The sequence below is a fragment of the Suncus etruscus genome, chromosome 13 (genome assembly GCF_024139225.1).
Source record: "Suncus etruscus isolate mSunEtr1 chromosome 13, mSunEtr1.pri.cur, whole genome shotgun sequence".
Classification (NCBI taxonomy): Eukaryota; Metazoa; Chordata; class Mammalia; order Eulipotyphla; family Soricidae; genus Suncus; species Suncus etruscus.
The window spans coordinates 30,989,169-31,010,662 of NC_064860.1; the positions used below are offsets into that span (position 1 = coordinate 30,989,169).

The 21,494-nt window shown below is 35.2% G+C and overlaps 1 protein-coding gene across 1 annotated transcript in view; it reads left to right on the plus strand.

Annotated features, from left to right (window-relative positions):
- The window catches only part of LOC126025774 (nucleolar protein 16-like), a 33,975-nt gene extending 13,452 nt beyond the window's left edge, over positions 1–20,523 (plus strand). The window contains 2 exon segments of the mRNA XM_049785546.1: positions 20,082–20,322; positions 20,325–20,523. Of these exon segments, the coding sequence (XP_049641503.1) occupies positions 20,082–20,322; positions 20,325–20,476 (393 nt within the window). The 3' untranslated portion in view covers positions 20,477–20,523.
- Positions 20,524–21,494: the final 971 nt, after the last annotated feature.

Here is a 21,494-nt window from a genome sequence, read left to right on the forward strand (position 1 = left end):
GGAGAAATGTTATTTAAGTCATATTTTTATTCCTACTTAATATAAGTAGGCCTAAACTTTAGTGTAAAGTTTATCTGTGAATATTTTTATTGATGCAATTATTTTTAAATCATTTTAAATCAGACCTCTGTTTGATCATTGAGCTCCCATATGATCCACAAGCCAGGGGCGATTTCTGAGAGAGAGAAGATAGATAGTTGCTCTTCAATATCAAGAAGTCTGAAAACAATCAATGTTGGAGGATATGGCAAGTTTAAAAAGGAACTCTCACTCACTGATTTTGAGATTTTTTATTTATGTTTCAGACTTTACAGAAAATAATAGAGACGTCTCAAAAACTTAAAATAAAACTTCTAAATAACCCAAGGATTCCACTCTTGGGTCTCAATCTCAATAACCCCTGATAAGTTTCCAACAAAACTGAAAACTGTGACTGCCTCAGATAGAGGGGAAGAAGAGACCTTGGAACAATGGTGGTGGAATAGTAAGAACCTGGTGAATAAAAACCATTATAAAGGTTTCTCTTACAAGTTAATTAATATTAAAATTAGATATTTTAATATATTTAATATTTTAGAAGATAAAGATTAAATAAGCATAAAATAGATTATTTGTAAAGCTTTGGTAGAAATGAATTAATATTTTGCTTTGAAATATTGATATTACCACTCAGTTTTTTTTACAAACATATAAACCATTTTATTAATCTAGTGTTCCATCAATCCACTGATTAATTTTTTCCTGTGAAAACACAACTATTACAAACAACCTTGTAACCTCAAAAATAAGTAAATAAAAATATGAGGAGAAAAGGTGCCTGTCAAATTTCCGACTGAATGTGGGTGGCAGATAGAGGGAAAATTGGGGTTGAAGTCCAAACTGGTAGTGGGATTGAAGCTTTGAACTATAGAATGTCTAGAATTAAAATTTAATTAAAATTAAATACAATACTAATAAATTAATTATTACTATAAATTATATATAAATACTATAAAATTAATTAATACTAATAAATTAATAATAAATTAATACAATAAAAGTACTTTTAATAAAAGAAAAGCAACAGAAAAAAATTTTTTGTTTTGTTTTGGTTTTGGGCCACACCTGGTGGTGCTCAGGGCTTAACTGACTATGCACTCAGAAATCGCTCTTGGCTCAGGGGACCATACAGGATGCCAGGGATAGAACCCAGGTTCGTTCTAGATCAGCCACGTTCAAGGCAAACGCCCTGCTGCTGTGCTATCACTCTGGCCCCACAATAGCAAAATTGAATGTGCTTTTAAACTACTCGCAAGAAGTAGACATCTCAATACTTCTCTGGAGAGCACATTTTAAGGACTGTAATGGTCAGAGTTTGTCCCATACCCATTAGCTGACCATTTCCTTCAACTTTGCATATTCTTCAGCAGATATTCTAAGAAATACCTTGTCATTATTTAATGAGAATTTTTGATTTTTCCATGAAAGTATTTTTATTACTATTATTTTATTTTTATTCGAAATCATCATTATTTACAAAGTTCTTCTCAGTTGGACTTCAGATATACACTATTCGGAGCCAATCCCACCACCACTGCCAACCTTTCTCCAATAGTGTTCCCAGAGTGCATTCCATGCCACTACCTTCTGTCCCCCAATCTGCCAGCTTAACATGCCCATTTTAAGTTTTAATTGTTAAAGTTTGGGTCTCATGATTTCATTGTTGTTGACCCTTGCTTGGATATTTTGTTCTGTCCTTTTTAATACCACCAATGCACTTGAGACCTCTTGTCCCCTGTTTCCAGTCCTTTCACTTTTGTGTTTCTCCTTCTCCACTCAGTTTCTTCCTTCTTCTTACTATACCCTGGAGCTTAGAGTGCTCTGAACAACCCCCATTTAAACCATTGCATTACTTCACGCAGTTATTCTAAATACCACATATAAGTAATATTCTGTACTTATTCTTCTTCTGTCTGATTAATTATTTGTTCCAAGGTCTGAAGTGAGTAGACATCCCAGGGAGCATACAGCCAATGAAAGAGATAGCGAATATCTACATACTAGATAATTGCAATTTTATCTAATTGCTAGAAGTGTTTTCTACTTTAAAAAAATTCTAATGGGTTTTAGATACATCTGGTAGTGCTTGGGAGTCACTGCTGACTCTCTGTGTGAAGCTCACTCTTAGCAATATTCAGGAGACCATGTGGTGCCAAGGATGAAACACAAGACACTCATGGAACTATCTTTCTGGTCCCCATACCCTACTTTTCTAGGTATTCTCCTTTTATTCTACATAGTCACAACAAAGTCCATATAGTTACAAAAAAAAATACTGCTCCATTCTTTTTCATCCAAGAGTACTTATTCATCAAGAAGCAACTGAATCCTCAACATTTTGATTTTTTTGAGCAGTTAAAAAAGATTATATTTCCTATGCTATAGATTTGTTTGGTGCCTACCAAGCAAATGCAGCTAAATTAAATAAAATTATCAATAGTGGTATCCGGTTTTTTAAAAAATATAATTTATTTATAGTGACTATAAATTTTATTCTCAAAGAAAGTGCTCTGAATTAAAAAGTCCAAAATGAATTGTTCTAAACTGAATGAGCATGAGATTTACTAAGATACTGTTATTTTGAGGATCCAGAATAAATGATTAAACTCTGGATTACTAGAATCACTTTATTATTTTTTGAAAATTAAAAAAATACTTTAATTAATAAAAAATACTGTATTGAAGCCATTGTGATTTACAAAGTTCTTCATAGTTAGGTTTTAGACATGCAATGGATCAGAGCCAATTTCACCATCAGTTTTGACCCCACTTCACCTTATATCTTGTGCCACCACTCAGGTATAATTCTTATATTTGTGAATTTAAGTAAGTTAGATTGTGTTCTAAAATATGATCTATCCTAGAGAGATTCTATATGCATTTGAGAAGAATATACATTCAGCTTTTTGAGGATGAAAGGCCCTGTATAGTTTCTTTAGTCCTACCTCTTTTAGTGTCTCATTTAGGGTTCTTATGTCTTCGCTAGTGTTCTGCCTAGTAGATCTGTCCAGTGATGATAGTGGTTTGTTGAAATCTCCCATTACTCTCATGTTTCCATCCATATGCTTCTCTAAATTTGTGAGAAAAAGTCTTACATACTTTGCTGACTTTATATTTGGTTCATAAATTGTTGATCAGAGTTAGTACTTATTGGTGTATTGTTCCCCTGATAAATAAGTGACCATATTTGTCTCTAAGTACTTTCTTTAAGTTGAATGCAATGAGATCAGATAAAAGTATAGCTATACCAGCTTTTTTGATTTTCGAGTAACTTGTATAGATGTTTTCCATCCTTTTATTCTAAGCCTGTGTCTATTCTGAACTTTTAAGTGCAGCAAATGGCTGGATTTTGTTTCCCAATCCAACTCACTACTCTGTGCTTTAGATGGAAGATTTTAGACTATTGACATTTAAGGAAACTATTGACAGAAAGGAGTGTGCCATATACTGTATAGAGTTGTTTCTATTACAATTGGGTATTTGAATTTTCAGCCAAAAAAAACATTAAGTAAAATAAAACAAAATACATGCACATTTACTTTGTCCCTTGAGCCCCCAGATTATAGTACATTATAACATTTCTTAGCAGTACACAAAGCAATTCAAAACCACAAAATTTATGCAACTCTTTTAACATAAAAGGCTATAGTATTGTTGACACAATTGATCATAATATATTATTTTATTAAGGATGAGTCAAAGGAGCACAACAAAGAAGGTGTTAGTGTGGAAATTCTTTGCATACGTGCTGCGGACGTATTTGCGTCCCTAAGCAAAACCTTAGTGGGTCAGATAATCCTCACTGGGAATAAGCGGGTACACAAGGCAGACTAATATGAAATATGAAATAATACCACACACAGTATGTGTGGGGTCAACACATCTCTGACAAGAGTGTGACAAATTTAATCTTCAGGAAAGGGAGTACATAGAGGGAAAAAGAGGCAGTTGTAACATGAAAGGAATGTAATGTACATTGTTTGATTTTAGAACAAATACACATAGCTTTAGGTGGTTTGTAACCTTAGAATAGAATAGGTTTCAGTTAGGAGTTAGAGGATAAAAGGAAGGCTAAATTCTTACATATCAAAGAAGTTCCTGGCCCTAGGTGTCATTACAGATGTAAATTAAGGGATAGCAGGAAATCCTGGTTTTCTCTTGATAACAAATATTCTTAACCTGAGGGAAATAGTATTCTAGCTATGGGCTAGGACCCACTTCCTATGATCTGGTAATAGAAAGAGAATAACACTAAAGAAAGGGATACAATAATTATACCTAGTGAAATAATCTAATTCTACACTGACCAAACCTGTTTGCAAGCAGGTATTCAAAGTGACAGGGAGAGTCCTGAGATTAAAATCATTTGCTGTGATGCTCAAAGGCAGGGAGAGAAGACCATTGTCTTGAAAATGTTATGTTTTGACTTGGCCTTCGAAAGTGAGAAGGCTGACAGAAAGAGAGAGCTGGCTGGACTTTAAGTTGCAAATATACTAAGCCAGCAGGGAACTTCTAGCAGCTTGCTTTGGTACTGAAATTCCTTTAAAGACTGTATGATAGCTAAGGCCAAATTTCTGTAGTGGCAAAAGAGACAAAATTCAAATAAAGAGAAAATGTAATGTCACAGCCATGTCAGAATTATAGCCAATAATCCACACAAAGGGTCAATGATTGACTTCTCTGAACGGGCCTTTTGACAGATAATTTTTTGTTGTTGTTTTTGTTTTTCGGGCCACACCCATTTGATGCTCAGGGTTTAATCCTGGCTAAGCGCTCAGAAATTGCGCCTGGCTTGGGGGGACCATATGGGACACCGGGGGATCGAATCGCAGTCCTTCCTTGGCTAGCACTTGCAGGGCAGACATCTTACCTGTAGCGCCACCTCTCCGGCCCCACTCCCCTCTATTCTTGCCTGTCTCCTCTCCTTCTCATATAACTCCTCAGTCTCTGCTACTGAAAAAAAATTTCTTCTAAATCCATCTAATGCCCCATCCTCTCCTCAACATGTGGCACCAAAAAAAAAAAAAAGCTGAATAATCAGCTTCCAAACATTTCCTTTCTTTTTAGAGCTCAGAAAATTGGATGACTATCATCATTTAATATTACAAAATATGAATAAAAGCTACTTTATTGTTGTGAGAATTAAGAGAAAATATGAAAAGTTCTTGGAACTGGAGCGACAGCTCAGAGGGTAGGGAATTTGCTTTGCACGTGGCCGACCTGGGATTGACCTAGGTTCAATTCTGAGCATCCCATATGAATTCCTGGCCTGCTAGGAGCAATTTCTTCGTGCCAGCCCCTTAAGGCTGAAGGGGGGGGGGCAACTCTGAAGATCAGAGAGAGAGTATGCTTTGAAAATGGCCAATCTGGATTGATTCTGATACTGCATATGGTTACCTGAACACTACCAGGAACGATTCCTGAGTACAGACAGAGACAATCCCTACGTACTAACATGTGTGGCCCCAAAGCAATAAATAGACAAACAAAAAAGAATAGTGAATTTCAAATGATGGGAATGACACACATTTGTTTTCTATTATTATTAAGTTAATTTTCTTGTCATGCCACCTGTACTTTTTATTTTCTAGAATTTTTTAAATTTCCATTTGCTTTTATTCTTCTCCTAAACAATCTGCACTAACTAGTTTCAACTACTTTTTTCTTAATAAAATAAAAATTTAAAAGTCAAGTGTCTTTTAAAGCTAAGCTAGGTTTCTATACTTTTTTTCTAAATGCCATTACCTCATAATTCTAGGGGTCAAAAAGAGGTAAAAATAATATGAAAAGTGCACAGTATAAAGAACCACGAGTTTACCAAGTTCTATTCAGGCAAGAAGGGTGATGAAATATAGGTACCATCAGTCTGGGAAAAGTAGGCTCTAAGGACTCTAGCAGAGTGTCAGGAAAGAAGACAATGTTGGCATAGAATATGGAAGAACCGTTATATAGGTGTCTCACTGGCCCCCCTTTTTCTTTTCTTTTTGTGCCAGATAATTCTTAAAAGGAAAATTAGGCACTGCACCAGGAAGGCAAAAGCCACATCGGTGCGTGCTTCCTTTTGCAGGTGGTAACACATAGGCCCAGCAAAATATAGGGGATATGGAAAGGAAAAACCTTGGCCTAAATACAAGGATACCTTACCCCTGAAGTTTTCTGGCATAAGACCAACTCTAGGCTCAAGGCATATTAGGTTGTCCAACCCAAGTCATTGTCTGTAGTGCCAATACACTTTTATTTTTCACACAGTCACTATTGTTGGTGTCAGGTTTCTGTAGCCAAGGATCTTGGAATATGTCCATATCCTATATAAAATTCAGGATGATGTGGAGCATCTTTTAGTTTCACCCACAATTAGAGGATGATGCAGAGAGCTCAGTCCTGAAATCAGGTCGTTGTTGTTGTTAAGTCCTCTGAAAATTCAAAATTAAGGTGTCAGCAAAAGGATTCCTTTGATAATTCTGTTTATGGGTGATTGCCTTCCCACTGTAACTTCACCTTGTCCTTTCTTTGCATCTTTATCTTCAATAAATTTAAAAAAAAAGGAAAGGAAAGGAAAGGAAAATAAAATGAGAATTTAAATTCAAAAGGTAAGAGAGCTATATTCCAGACAGCAAACTCAGATAGATGGCAGTTGGTCAGAATACTCACTACAAGCAAAAGCATAATTATAAAGAAAAAAAATCTAAAAAAAAAAAACCAAAAACAATTGGATATTTGGTTTATATAATCGATCATAATTTATTAGAGTTGGTTTGTGAGTTTTTATCTACGGATATGATCATATGAGTTTTATTTTTACTTTTGTTATATGTGTATTATGTTGATTTGTTTGCACATGGTAAACCATCCTTGAATCTCTACAATGAAACCTACTTGGTCATGGTGTATGGCCTCCTTGATGAGGCACTGGATACTATTTGCTTCCAGGTTCCTTGTTTTATGGCATAGAGTTTCTCAAAGTAGTCTCTGATTACCCTTTGAATCTCTGTAGTATATGTAGTAATCTACCCTTTTCATATCTAATTCAGTTTATTAAGTTTCTCTCTCCCTTTCTTTGTGAGTTTTGCTAGTGGTTTATTAATCTTGCTGATTTTTTTTCAAAGAATCAACTTTTGCTTTCATTGATATTTTGAATTTTTCTTTGGGTTTTCAGTTTATTAATTTCTGCTCTAAGCTTTATTTCCTTCTGCCTACCTATTTTTGGTTCATTTTGTTGATCACTTTTTAATTTTATCGTTGTGTCATTAACTTATTCATGTAAGCCCCTTCTTCCTTCCTGATATGTGCTTGCAAAGATATAAATTTTTATCATAGTACCATGTTTTACAGAGTCCCACAAATTCTGATAATTTGTATCTTTGTTCTCATTTGTTTCCAGGAATCTATTGATTTCCTCTTTGATTTCATCTCTGACCCACTGGTTTTTCAGTAGTAAGCTGTTTAAATCCAGGTGTTAAAGTTTTTCTTTGGTATCCCTTTGTAGTTCTCTTCTAATTTCAGTGCTTTGTGATCTGAGAAGGTAATTTATTTGATTTTATGGAGATATGTTTTATGGGCCAGCATGTGGTCCATCCTGGAGAATGGCCCATTGACATTCATTGGTGAAGAATGTGTATACAGTTTTCTGTAGATGGAGAGCTCTATCTAGTCTCTACTAGGCCACTTTCATCTATTTCTCCTTTTAGAACTAGTATAGTCTTGTTCGGTTTCATCCTGGTTGACCTATCAAGTGGTGACAGGGCAGTGTTGAGTTCTCCCACTATTATCGTATGCTATTGATGTCTTCTTTCATATTTGTCAACAATTGTATTAAATATTTTGCTGATCCCTCATTGGGTGCATATGTGTTTAGGAGTGATATTTCTTCCTGTTATACATATCCTTTGAATATTACAAAATGTCCATCTTTGTCCCTTATAATTTTTCTGAGTCTAAAGTTTGTGTCATCTGATATTAATATGGCTACTCCAGCTTTTTTAAGGGAGTTATTTGCTTGGATGATTATCCTCCAACCTTTGATTTTGAATCTATGATTTTTCTAACTATTCAGATGTTTTTTCTTTGTAGGCAGCAGAATGTTAGATTCAACCTTTTGATCCATTTTGACACTCTGTGTTTCTTAACTGGTGCATTTAGTGCATTGACTTTGAGACAGATAATTATGGGATCTGTTGTCATCTTTGTGTAGGAGTTTTATGTGTCTGTTTGTCTTGTTTTAAAGTGTACCTTTCAAGTTTTCTTTTAAGGCTGGTTTTGAGACTGTAAAATTTCTGAGCTGTTGTTTGTTCATGAAGCTATGTATTCTTCCTTCAAACCTTAATGTGAGTTTGGCTGGGTGAAGTATTCTAGGGGGAAGCATTCATTTCATTGAGTTTTTTTCACTACATCCCACCATTGCTTTCAGGTTTTGAGGGTCACTTGTGACAGATCTGCTGTAATTCTTAAGGATGTTTCATTAAGTATAATTTTACTTTTTGATCTTTCTGCTTTCAGTATTCTATTCCTAAATTTGATATTAATCATTGTGACTTAGGTGTGTAATGGGTTGCTTTTCTTCAGATATCCTTTAGCTGGTATTCTTTGGGCATGCAGGATTTGGTTGCATGCACTCTTTAGCTCCAAAAGTTTCTCTGAAATGATGTCTTTGATTATTGATTTTTCATGGGAATTTTCTTCTTGGGTCTCTCATACTCCAATGATTCTTATGTTGCTTCTGGTGAGTTTATTGAAGACTTCCATTTTCTTCTCTTCATATTCTTTGAGGTTTTTTCCATTGTCTTTAAGGCTCTTGTCCAATCTCTTTTGCTGTATGGAGTTATTATGCATCTCATCTTCCAGCTCACTAATTTAGTCCTCAGCTGCCATTACTCTGTTGGAGAGGCTCTCCAATGAGGTTTTCAGTACTGTTATAAAGTTTGGAATTTTCTCACTTCTATTTCCATATTCTCTTGATTTTTATTTGTAGTTCTTTCAGCTTAATCCATGCTTTCTTTGAGTCTATGAACATCCTTTTTATTTGTTCTCTAAAGTCCATATCTTAGAGGCTAACTAGGTGTTGGCACTTTTTGGGTCATCAGAGCTGCCATCTTCATTCTGTATGCATGGTGTTGGCCTGTGTTGTTTCCCATTGTTATGCTTGTAGTGTTATGTTTTCTGCATGTTGTGCTGGGGATCATTGAAATTGGAGATATGTGCAGCTGCAGAGCAAAGTAGAGCAGCCAGGTTCCTCTGGCTCCATCCTTCATGACATGGCCAGTTCACCTATGTTGACATGGCTTCTGCAGACTCTTCTGGACAGGGTTGGTCTTAGCACCATCAGCCACAGATTTGGAATGGAAACCACATTGAAAGCATGCTTCAGGGATCAAGCATGTTGTGGAATAGCTATGTTTTCAGTTTAATATTATATATGGTTAGTGAATGCTACATTAAACAGAGAAGCTATAGATCACATATAAGACATCAATTGCTGATAAAGAAAAGAGAAAATTAAGGGAAATTTTGGAAAGCTTTAGCTTTTACTGTGATGTTGCTCAGTACTCTATTTTCTCCTCTTACCATACACTTTTAGAAGACAATTTAGTGAAATTTGTCAATGCTTTGCTTATGTGTGTCATTTTTTCAGTCTTGCCTGATCACTAGATATATAAAGTTGAAACTATTAGAAATTCTAGCTTCTTGATTATTTTCATTGAGCTCCTTGATCTACAACCTTCATACATATGATATTATTTATCATATTTGTCGTTGCCTCTCTTCTTCCCATATAAAATATAAGAGAGAAAGGAATCAGGAATATGTATCTGTTTAAATCACTAAAGGCAACCAAGTAACTTGACAATATCTATCAGATAGTAGTTTTTCTAACAAAAAAGGACTATGAGTGAAGAAAGAATAGGTCTGTAAATATTGAGATTAACAAATTAGAACACTGGCACTCAAAAAGTAAATGACTTGCCAAGGTCAAACAAGGGAGTCAATTGCAGAGCCAGACCTCAATATCCAAGATTTTCAACCACTTGCATAAATCTTTATACACAATTTTATGTGAAAAAAATCAGTTATTTGGCAAGAAATTAAAAGAATGGCACTGAGAAATTATGCATGTTTTATTATAAATACCAGTCACAGAAACTTTGTCCTATTCATCTTTGAGCATTCCTCCCCACTCCACCATGGTACAATTGAAAAAAATATTTTACACTCGATAGATGCCAAATTAATAAAAGAATAAGTATGTGATGTTTGATTTTAGATTATGTAGGATTTTCTTTTACAGGGAAGACAGAAAGATGTTCCATCTTCACCATAGAAGTTACTTGCTTTTAGTGGTGACTTGAAGAGTTTGTAATGAGGTTGAAATATTTATGCTACTCTTAGCAACCAGCCTTTGCAACTGAAATATTAAAATCCAAGAAAATATACCATTCCAAGCAGATTTTTGCCAACTGTCTGATTTCAAATTCTCATAAATTCTCATATATGTAAGGGAAGAACATGAGTATTGCTACTTTAAATCAAATTTTATGTGTGCTTCTCCCAACCTAGGAATATGACTTTTTTGATGAAGTAGTATGTGATAGCAAACAATGAAGATATATAGATAAGCAACAAAATTCCGTTATCTTTAACTGTAATAAAATTAAGCCATTACCATGGTGTTACTACAAATGTAAAGTTTTCTTTTTTGAGGGGGATATAACCAATAATAATCAGGGCTTACTCCTAGCTTTGCACTCAGGTATCACTCCTGGAAGACCCAGGGATACTGAGGATAGAATTTGGTTCAGCTATAATCAAGGCAAGCACCCTACCCACTATACCAATGCTCAGGCACCTATAAGTGGTTTTATACATAATAAAATATAATCTAAGGACTTCACCCATTTTCAGCTTGCTTGAGTTTTTACCCCATTTTATTGCTTTTCTTCTCTTCAAACAAATCACATAACTTGAACCATCTTGCTCCGCCTCTCAAATTGAGGGGGAAATGGGGAAATAATGGAGGATACCAAGACCAAGCAGTTGTATGATCACTAAGTAGTAATAAAAATGATCGGACTTTAATGCCAAACCCAAAGCCAACAACAAAAGAATCTATGCCCAATCTACAGGTTAGACACAGAGGGAACCACTTATACTAGCAGCCGGGGTGAGGAGGGGGTAAGGGGGAGGGATATGAAATACAAGCTTGGAATGAGGGTGGAGGGAAGAAAACTTTGGTGATGAGAATCCCCTGATTCAATGTTAATATGTACCTAAAATATCACTGTAAAAATATGTAATCTACTTAGGTCAAAATAAAAAATATATTAAAAAAAGAAGCCTGGAGGTAAATGTGGCAAAAGATCCTGAGCTTAAATAGGAAGAGAGTATATCTGAGAGGAGTGTTGCATGGATAGGTAGGGCCCAAATAAGGATATGGGTGTAAGTTGGTGAGTCACTGGCAACTATAGTAATATGAGAAACTTTGTATTCGAGACTGGCCAAAGTTGGGGCAAAATGTATCTAAGAGCAAAGTATTGGGAGGCCTCCTAAAACTCAGTTGCAATAATTCATGTGTGAGTTGTGGAGATTATGGTAGAATGAATAGAGGAAATTAAAAAAAGTAAGAGTTGGCTATATATATATATATGTATACACACACATATATATACACACACATATATACACACACACACATATATATATATATATATGAATGATGAGTCAGAGACAACCCCAAGTTTTAAAACATGAATGATGGCAGAAAGAAGGTGGAAGAGAGAAAAGTAAAATAACAAAAAAATAAAGCAAAAAGAAAGGTAAAAGAAAATAACAGTGTTTCATTATATAGTAGTTATGAAATATTATGTATGGGAAAATACTACTTAGTTTTTACAATATAGATCTTGTGCTATGAATATAACCAGACTAAGTATGGTGATAGTTAAAACCATAGGAGCAGATTAGTTATACTTGTGAATAGAATAAAAGAGTACACAATTCATCATTTAAGGTGGTACTTTGGAGAATTAAATGTAATATTGTATATTAAGTCCCTATCACAATGTCTTGTCATAGTAATAGATCAATGAGTAGAAGATTTTACTTTAGTTAAGATACAGAGATACAGGGCCCGGAGAGATAGCACAGCAGCATTTGCCTTGCAAGCAGCCGATCCAGGACCAAAGGTGGTTGGTTCGAATCCCAGTGTCCCATATGGTTCCCCGTGTCTGCCAGGAGCTATTTCTGAGCAGACAGCCAGGAGTAACCCCTGGGCACCGCCGGGTGTGGCCCCCCCCAAAAAAAGACACAGAGATACCGTAAAAGATATGACAGAGTTTACAGAAGTAAATTCTAGATGCTATCCTATAGAAGAGAGTATCTCCATAGTAAAGGAGTTAAGCAAACATGTAAGGATACTCCTAATGATCATCTTCCTTAAAACTCCTTATCAACTAAAGAACAGGAATAAATGTTAATTACTTTTTGATGTGGTGTATTTTAATGTGGTTAATTACTTTTCTGATGTTTATGATCATGCATTTGCTAAAAAAGATATAAAATATAACCTACAGGTTTACTTATTTGCCCCAAGATGATAAGAATCAATTCATGACTCTTCTAAATATGTAAAATTGTCTTAAAACTACAAAATGTAACACAAAAATCTATCTTTCTCAGGTTGAATCCATAAACAATTAACATAAACCGGAAAAAAGTATTTCTATGATGTAGTATGCCTCAAACTTTATGGTTACTTGATCTCAGATTTATATGCAAGACATTTTACTGATAAATAACACTTACATGATATACTTTAAAAACATAATATTCACGAACCTCAGAAAAGCGAAATCATTCACCCATTTATTAACATGCAGTGATTATTTTATTAATCCAGACATAATGTCACCCACACAGCCTAAAAGAAAGACCTAGAAAGTATAATACAATGAATAGTTAGGGGAGTGGAGAGAAAATAATTAATAAGTGCTAAAAAGATTACTAGCTACTGAAATGTCACATGATATTTAACTCCAAATTTGTCTTCAAAACACTCTCCTTTCTATAGCAGAGAATATAATTAAATGTATAGGTTACTCAATCCTAATTTCTGAATTCAAGAGGGAAAAAAATCAGTGGTTCCCAGAAAAGGAGAGTTTTACTGCTTTTTTCTGCATCAATTCAGCATAAGCACAAATGAATCTCTGTTAAAACTAGGGGGGAGGATAAGGGAGAGAGGATATGATTACTGCCAGCACAAGCTAAACAGACAGAAATGGAAAAGAATTTAACTGGCAGAAATTAGAAATTGTTCTTTCTCACTCCACCAACACATAAGTAATAAACACAGAACTACCTTCTGCTGCCTTTATAAGCAGTGTTACAAAAATAATGCCTCAAGTGCTACAAGAAAATTTGCCACACAATAAAACTGCACCTCCCACCTGACATACCTGAGGCTATTTCTCAAATATCTAACTTTTGTTCATGATATTTTTTATATAAACCCTATAGTCTAAAACTTTAATTTAAATGATGCTAAAACATTTTGGCCTCAGACCCTTGCAAAGTCCAGAACAGATTGAAAAGCATATGTTGTGACCTTTAGAATTAATTAAAAAAACTACCACTCACACACAAATTAAGTTAATCTTTCATGCAAAAGACATGTAATATTTCAGAAAGCACCAGGAATGTGTAAAAAGTTGTTAAATCTGAGACTCTCTCAGTATGAAGCCACTAAGAAAATGAATGCCAACCACTCCTGCACTCCAAAGTGAAGTGTTAGATCCTTTCAGTAGGACTTGCATTTTGAGACTACTTGTTGATCATCCATTCCCTGCCTAGAAAAATAAGTTTGATGATGTTTAAAAAGTTTTCATAATTAAAAAATAATTTTTTATTTTTTAAATATAAATATATATTTATTTTTTAGTTTAGTAAGTGAGTGCTGTGTTTGCCTTGCATGCAGCTGATTTGGATTCATACCCAAACCTTCCAGGGCTGTGTCCTCCTGAGTACAGAGCCAAAAATAACCCTTGGATATTTCCTGGTGTGCCCCAAAAACCAATATAAATAAATCAATAAATATATTTTAAAATCATTTATCCCAGAGTAACTTGTGAAAGTGTGGCAGAATTTTTATTTCTTATCAGGTCTTCCTTACAAACTATTCATTCATGAATTACAATAAAGACTATTGACAAGGGTCTCAAAGAAAGGACCATCATTTGATACTATCTTGGGGTCAACCAAGAGAAATTTTAAGAGTCAGAGACTTCTTGACATAACAAGGTGAATAGAGCACTACAGTGGTAGGAAACTGTATAACTACTGACAACAGGTCTTAGGAGCTTGTTTACTCTTGACTCTGTAGTGATTGAAGCAGGAGACCTTAAATTAGATAGAATAGTGCCTTTAAGAACGAGATAACTTTTATCAGATAAATACTGAGGTTCTGAGAAAGTGTGAGGGTTATGCGACCAGTAAGAGAAAAGAATTATAATTTAAAGACTTTTTTTTATTTAACCAACTTTATTACGTACATGATTGTGTTTGGGTTTTAGTCATGTAAAGAACACCACCATCACCAGTGCAACATTCCCATCACCAATGTCCCAAATCTCCTTCCTCCCCACCCACCACCCACCTGTACTCTAGACAGGCTTTCTATTTCCCTCATACATTCTCATTATTAGTATAGTTCAAAACGTAGTTATTTCTCTAACTAAGCTCATCCCTGTTTGTGGTGAGCTTCCTGAGGTGAGCTGTAACTTCCAGCTCTTTTCTCTTTTGTGCCTGAAAATTATTATTGCAAGAATGTCTTTCATTTTTCTTAAAACCCATAGATGAGTGAGACCATTCTGCATCTTTCTCTCTCTCTATCTGACTTAGTTCACTCAGCATAATAAATTCCATGTACATCCATGTATAGGAAAATTTCATGACTTCATCTCTCTTGACAGCTGCATAATATTCCACTGTGTATATGTACCACAGTTTCTTTAGCCATTCATCTGTTGAAGGGTATCTTGGCTGTTTCCAGAGTCTTGCTATGTAAATAGTGCTGCAGTGAATATAGGTGTAAGGAAGGGGGTTTTGTATTGTATTTTGGTGTTCCTAGGTTCCTAGGAGTGGTATAGCTGGGTCGTATGGGAGCTCGATTTCTAGGTTTTGGAGGAATCTCCATTGCTTTCCATAAAGGTTGAACTAGATGGCATTCCCACCAGCAGTGGATAAGAGTTCCTTTCTCTCCACATCCCTGCCAACACTACTTTTTCTCATTCTTTGTGATGTGTGCCAATCTCTGGGGTGTGAGGTGGTACCTCATAGTTGTTTTGATTTGCATCTCCCTGATGAGTAGTGATGTGGAGCATTTTTTCATGTGTCTTTTGGCCATTTTTTGATGGAATTCGATGTTTTTTTCTTGTAAAGTTCTGTCAGTGCCTTGTATATTTTGGAGATTAGCCCCTTATCTGATGGGTATTGGGTGAATAGTTTCTCCCACTCAGTGGGGGGCTCTTGTATCCTGAGCGCTATTTCTTTTGAGGTGCAGAAGCTTCTCAGTTTAATATATTCCCATCTGTTAATCAGGCACTTTTGAAATTCATTTGGAACAATAAACACCCTAGAATAGCTAAAGCAATCATTGGGAAAAAGAATATGGGAGGAATTACTTTCCTCAACTTTAAACTGTACTATAAAGCAATAGTTATCAAAACAGCATGGTATTGGAATAAAGGCAGGCCCTCAGGTCAGTGGAATAGGCTTGAATACTCAGAGAATGTTCCCCAGACATACAATCACCTAATTTTTGATAAAGGAGCAAGAAACCCTAAATGGAGCAAAGAAAGCCTCTTCAACAAATGGTGTTGGCACAACTGGCTAGCCACTTGCAAAAAATTGAACTTAGATCCCCAGCTAACATCATGTATGAAGGTTAAATCCAAATGGATGAAAGACCTCGATATCAGACCCGAAACCATAAGATATATAGAACAACATATAGGTAAAACACTCCAGGACATTGAGACTAAAGGCATCTTCAAGGAGAAAACTGCACTCTCCAAGCAAGTGAAAGCAGAGATTAAAGACTTAATAGAGACACTCTGAGGAGGCCTCAAAAGCATCACTAGAGAATCTGCTTGCATCTCTGCCCTAGCCAGAGGAAATTAAAGCAATGCTGCAGACAGACATTTTCTGTTTCACGTTTCTCCTGTTTCAATTGTTGGCCAGTAGTGAATTAGCCAGAGAGAGCCTTGAGATAAGAGCAAAAAGAAAAGTGCCATATATCCAACTACACAGCAAGTTTTGCAACTGACGTGTATTAAAAGTTGGGGGAAATAAGCATATTATAAGCAGATTGAAGTTGGGGGAAAATATGTAACTTTGAATAAAATTCGGGTTTATTATTATACTTCACTAAACATCAATCACTGAATTATTTCTAAAAAATTAAACTTAAGATTGTATTACTTAATTATGATCACATAAACAATGATATCAGCTCAAGATTACACCTGAAGGTAGAAGATTTAAGTGCTTAGAGTGTAGACAATGAAAGAAAAGTACAGAGTTGTTATCTACTTCAGACCTAATTTTCCTTTTCCTATGAACATAGTTTCTGCTAAAAAGGAAAAAACACTGGAGAATCGTATTTTGCCACTTGTGACTCAAATTTACTCCCAATTCTTAGTCATAGATGATTAACAAGAAAGGTTATCTGAACAATCAGTAAAACAATAGCAAAAAGATAAGGGTTACTAGTTTCCTTTAAATATAAGAAAAATAGGAGGACCAAAGAGATAATACTTCAGGTAAGACACCATGTTTGTGACCAACCCAAGTTCAATTCCCAGAACCTTATACATTTCTTGAAATAATACCAGGAAAGATTCCTGGGCACAGAGCCAGAGCACAGTCAGGTGTGGCCCAAGTTCCCCCCTAAAAAAAAAGAAAAAGAAAAAGAAAAAAACAGAAGGGTGAGAATATAATTAAAAATAGAAAAAGAGTACCATGTAACAATACAGAGTAAGACATACAAAGTTCCTATTTTCAAGGAGCTAACATTTTTGTACAGAAGCAAACAAAAAGAAGTTTAAAAATAAACGGGGGTGTCATCTTATATGACTGAAACCCAACCACAATCATGTTTGTAACCAAGGTGTTTAAATAAAAAATGTAAAAATAAAAATAAACTAATTGGACTCCTTCACTGGTGAATTCTATAAAATATTTGAAGAATTAATACCAATAATTTCTCAAACCTATTCCAAAATAGTGAATGGATATAATACTTCCAATATCATTATACAGTCCAGATTATTGTGATACAAAAGCCAGACATGATTACCATAAGAAATCTATAGAGTAATATCCTCAGTAAAGATAGTGCAAACTCCACAACAAATATTAGCTAAATCTACTACTACCATCCATTAAAAGACTCAGACATCATAAATAAGTGGGATTTATGCCATGAGATAAAGACATTAAGACACTATGATGTCTCAATTTATGCAAATAGCTACTCTGATATAGCTGAAAACTGAAAAATAAGTAAATAATCTCCTCAATGATATAATAAAAGTATTTGACAAAATTTAACTTCTTAATAAATATTCATCAAATTGATGTAGATGAATATATTTCAGCTTAATAAAAGCACATATGATAATCCCATAGCTAATATAATGGTCATTAATGATAAGTTAAGGAATTTTTCTACAAGATCAAAAACAAGACAGGGATGCTCAAGTTGGCCACTTTTATTTAGTATAGTAAGAGGCATTATAATAATAAAAGAAATAGGTGTCCAAATTTAAAAAGAGTATAATTATATCTGTTTATTAATGATATAATAATATATAGAAAACACTTAGAGTTCACCAAAAATGTAAAATTAGAAAATAAATTTAGTAAATTAGCAGAATTAAAAAAATCAATATGCAAAATAAGTTGTAAGTTGTAATCTTATTAATATCATTAGGAAAGCTAAATTTAAAATATAGTTCTATTTATAGTAGCAAATACAAGAATAAAAATAAATTTAGGAATACATTTAAAGAAGGAAATATGTAAACTGAAATTATAAAACATTCGTGAAATAAATTAAAAGAGATATAAATGTGTTGATTAGGAAAAAGAATTAATATTGTTAAATATGCTCATATTACCCAAAACAATATGAAGATTCAAGAAAATTCAATGCACTCTCCACCACAATTGCAATGATACTTCTTACAGAAAGAATATTTTCATAGAAAACCTATCCTAAAATGAATATGGAACCATAAAAATGCATAAGCAGACAAAGCAACCATTTTGGAAAGACCTCCTAAAAGATTGTTAGTGAGCCCATGGACACTTATATTGGTATTTGGACTGGCCATGTGGGCTTGCTTATTTGATATTCAGAGTAATGTAAATGTAAATGTAAAGGGGAAATGTCTAGATCACATTTGACTCCAGAGCCTAGGGAGGAAAAGGGTAAAGAAGAAAAGAAATCAAAGTGGGAAGGAAAAAGACAAAAAGGGAAGTCTTTCTTGGGAGACAGGGGTCTGTCTAGACTTCAGTTATATAGGGGGTGTGGGAAAGTGATATAGCTATACATCCAAAGTGCAGACTCAACAACACTAAAAACAAAGGATATAGTCTGGAATCACTGAACTTCAATGCCACTGTCAAAGTGGCAGACGGGATTAAGGGAGTTGGTCTGAGATGTGGGGAGTGCACAGGAATGATGGACTATGGGATCACTGGTGATAGTAATTGACACGGCGTAGTGGGATTTATGTTGAAATATTATATGCCTGAAACTCAACTACCAAAAACTTTGTAAACCACGGTTCTTTAATTACATTTTAAAATGTAAATAAAAATAAAAATTAGGGACCAGAGAGATAGCATGGAGGTAAGACGTTTGCCTTTCATGCAGAAGGACAGTGGTTCAAATCTCGGCATCCCATATGGTCTCCTGAGCCTGCCAGGCGCGATTTCCGAGCATAAAGCCAGGAATAATCACTTAGCGCTGCCAGGTGTGACCCAAAAACAAAACGAAAAAAAGAAAGTAAAGGGCTGGAGTAATAGTATAGTTGATAAGGTGCTTGTCTTGGATATGACTGACCTGGTTTTGATCCCCAGTATCCCAAGAGTGACTCCTGAGTGCAGAGTTATAAGTAACTTCAGAGTATCATCAGCTGTGACCCCAAAACAAAACAATATATTTATATTTTACATACAACATTTTTGCAATATTACAAATAATAAAAAGGAGGATGTGCTTTTCTGTGTATTCTATCAAATCAATATTAGCTTAATATCTAAATGAGACTAGTGGAATCCCAGAGCCACACAGAACCCGTAGTCCGCATTCCTAAGCTATCATCCCCTACTTCTTGGCCAAGAATTGGCCGAATCTAATGTCTATCTGTCATAAAACCCAAAACTACACAGATACATTAACAAAAAAATTATTTTTATATACATTATTATTTGTGAGTAGGTGGGATGAAGCACTCATATTTCTCAGATAATATAGAGCCTACATTTCAATTAATTCAACAAAGTACCTACTTCACAATTTTTTCAGCATACTCAAATAACACTGCATAGTAAGGAAAATACCATGAACGGCGGATCTATTATTAACTATTTGGTATAAATAATTCAAGTAATTCAAATAATTCAAATAATCTCAAGTAACTTGAAATCTGGAGTTACACCATTAATACCCACAAAACTAATAGAATAAAGAAATTAAGGAGCTCAACTACAGTTGAAGATAGGAACAGAGAGCAAGGTAAGTCCAGAAGCTCATCAAAGCATGAACCTAGTTGATAAAAATATAAAATTAACAACCAATGCACTGACAAAAGAAATTAAGGAAGCACTGCTAGCTAAATTAAGTAATCAATAAGAAATCCAAGGCACACCTCCCTGGAACTAGCCGGCTCCACGAGGTGCTACGTCTTACTCAGGGGCATGAGGCCTCAGGTCATCGCTTTGCGCCATGCCAAAGGCCAAAGGGAAGTCTCTGAGACCACTGCAAGTCAGTGCAGCAGAATCTAGTTGAGATGGGGCTGGCCATGGACTCCAATAAAGCGGTGCCCCTACTGAAGCGAAAGGTAAAGGCCATGGATGTGGACAGTGAGGAGAAATCTGCACTTCTGGTTCAGAAGCCCTATGTTCTCAATGACCTGGAGGCTGAAGCCAGCCTCCCTGAGCAAAGAGGGGACACACTGTCTCATGACCTCATTGACTATGTCCGATATGTGGTGGGGAACCATGGTGAGACTATAAGGTGATGGCCCGGGGTGAGAATAATTACTACCAGGACATCCCCAAACAGATTCGGAATAAGATCAATGTCTACAAGCATTTCTACCTCACTGAGTGGCAGGCTTTCCTTGAGTCTTTGCAGAACACAAAGATGGAGGTGGAATGACTTAGGGTATGGGGCCTGTGCCCACTCCCATCCTTCACTCTATGAGGCTACCACCCTCAACCCACAACCAGGCAGCAGTAAGCCAGGATTTGCAGCATGGAGAAGGTGTGGTGACAGGTGAGTCTGCCCAGACCTGTCCTGATCACAGCTGACACATGTTCCCTTCTTGGCCACAAACTGTCTCTCAGAAACTCCATTGGTTCTCCTGTGAACTGTGGGGGAAAGCAGCAACTATGTTTGCAGTGTACCAGGGCACTTTGAAGACTGCATATACAGAATAAAACAAGATTCTATTTAAAAATAAAAGAAATCTAAGCAACTTAAAGAAGAACTTTTGCAGAGGCTGAATGATTCCATACAAATGGAATAGGACTGACTAGCAAATCATAGGAGCAAAATCTGACAAGAGGTGAACAGTATAGATGAATTTGAAGACAAAATATGACAGCATTAATAAGAAAATTAAAAGAGGAAAGAGAAAAGGGATGGAAGAAAATATAACGTACTTAATAAGCAAATACAAGAATAATAATTTCTGTTTATAGGAATACCAGAAGGTGAGGAGTAAGTGATAGTAAAATTTATGATTAATCAAACTGGCTATGAAAGAAATACTGAAAGTACACACACACATATATAAGTATATATAACTTACATAACTACTGAAAGTAAACCAAAAATGTCAATTGTATAAGCAACAAACCTGCACAGTAAAATTACAACATAGCCCTTTGTATCAATAATATCACCAAGTGTTAGTGGACTACATTCTCCCATCAAAACTTAAAGAGTGGAAGGATGGATCAGAAAACAAAATCTATCCATTTGCTTCTTACAGGAAGCACATCTACAGTGGCTCAGAATAGACAGATTAAAGACATGAGTAAATAGAAAGAAAAGAAAAAAATATTGGGATTGCCAAATTTATATCAAACTAAATTTAATTCAATCTAAAAAATTAATTAAAGACAAGGATGGGCAATACTTATTTACCAAGGGAACAATAAATTAAGAAGTA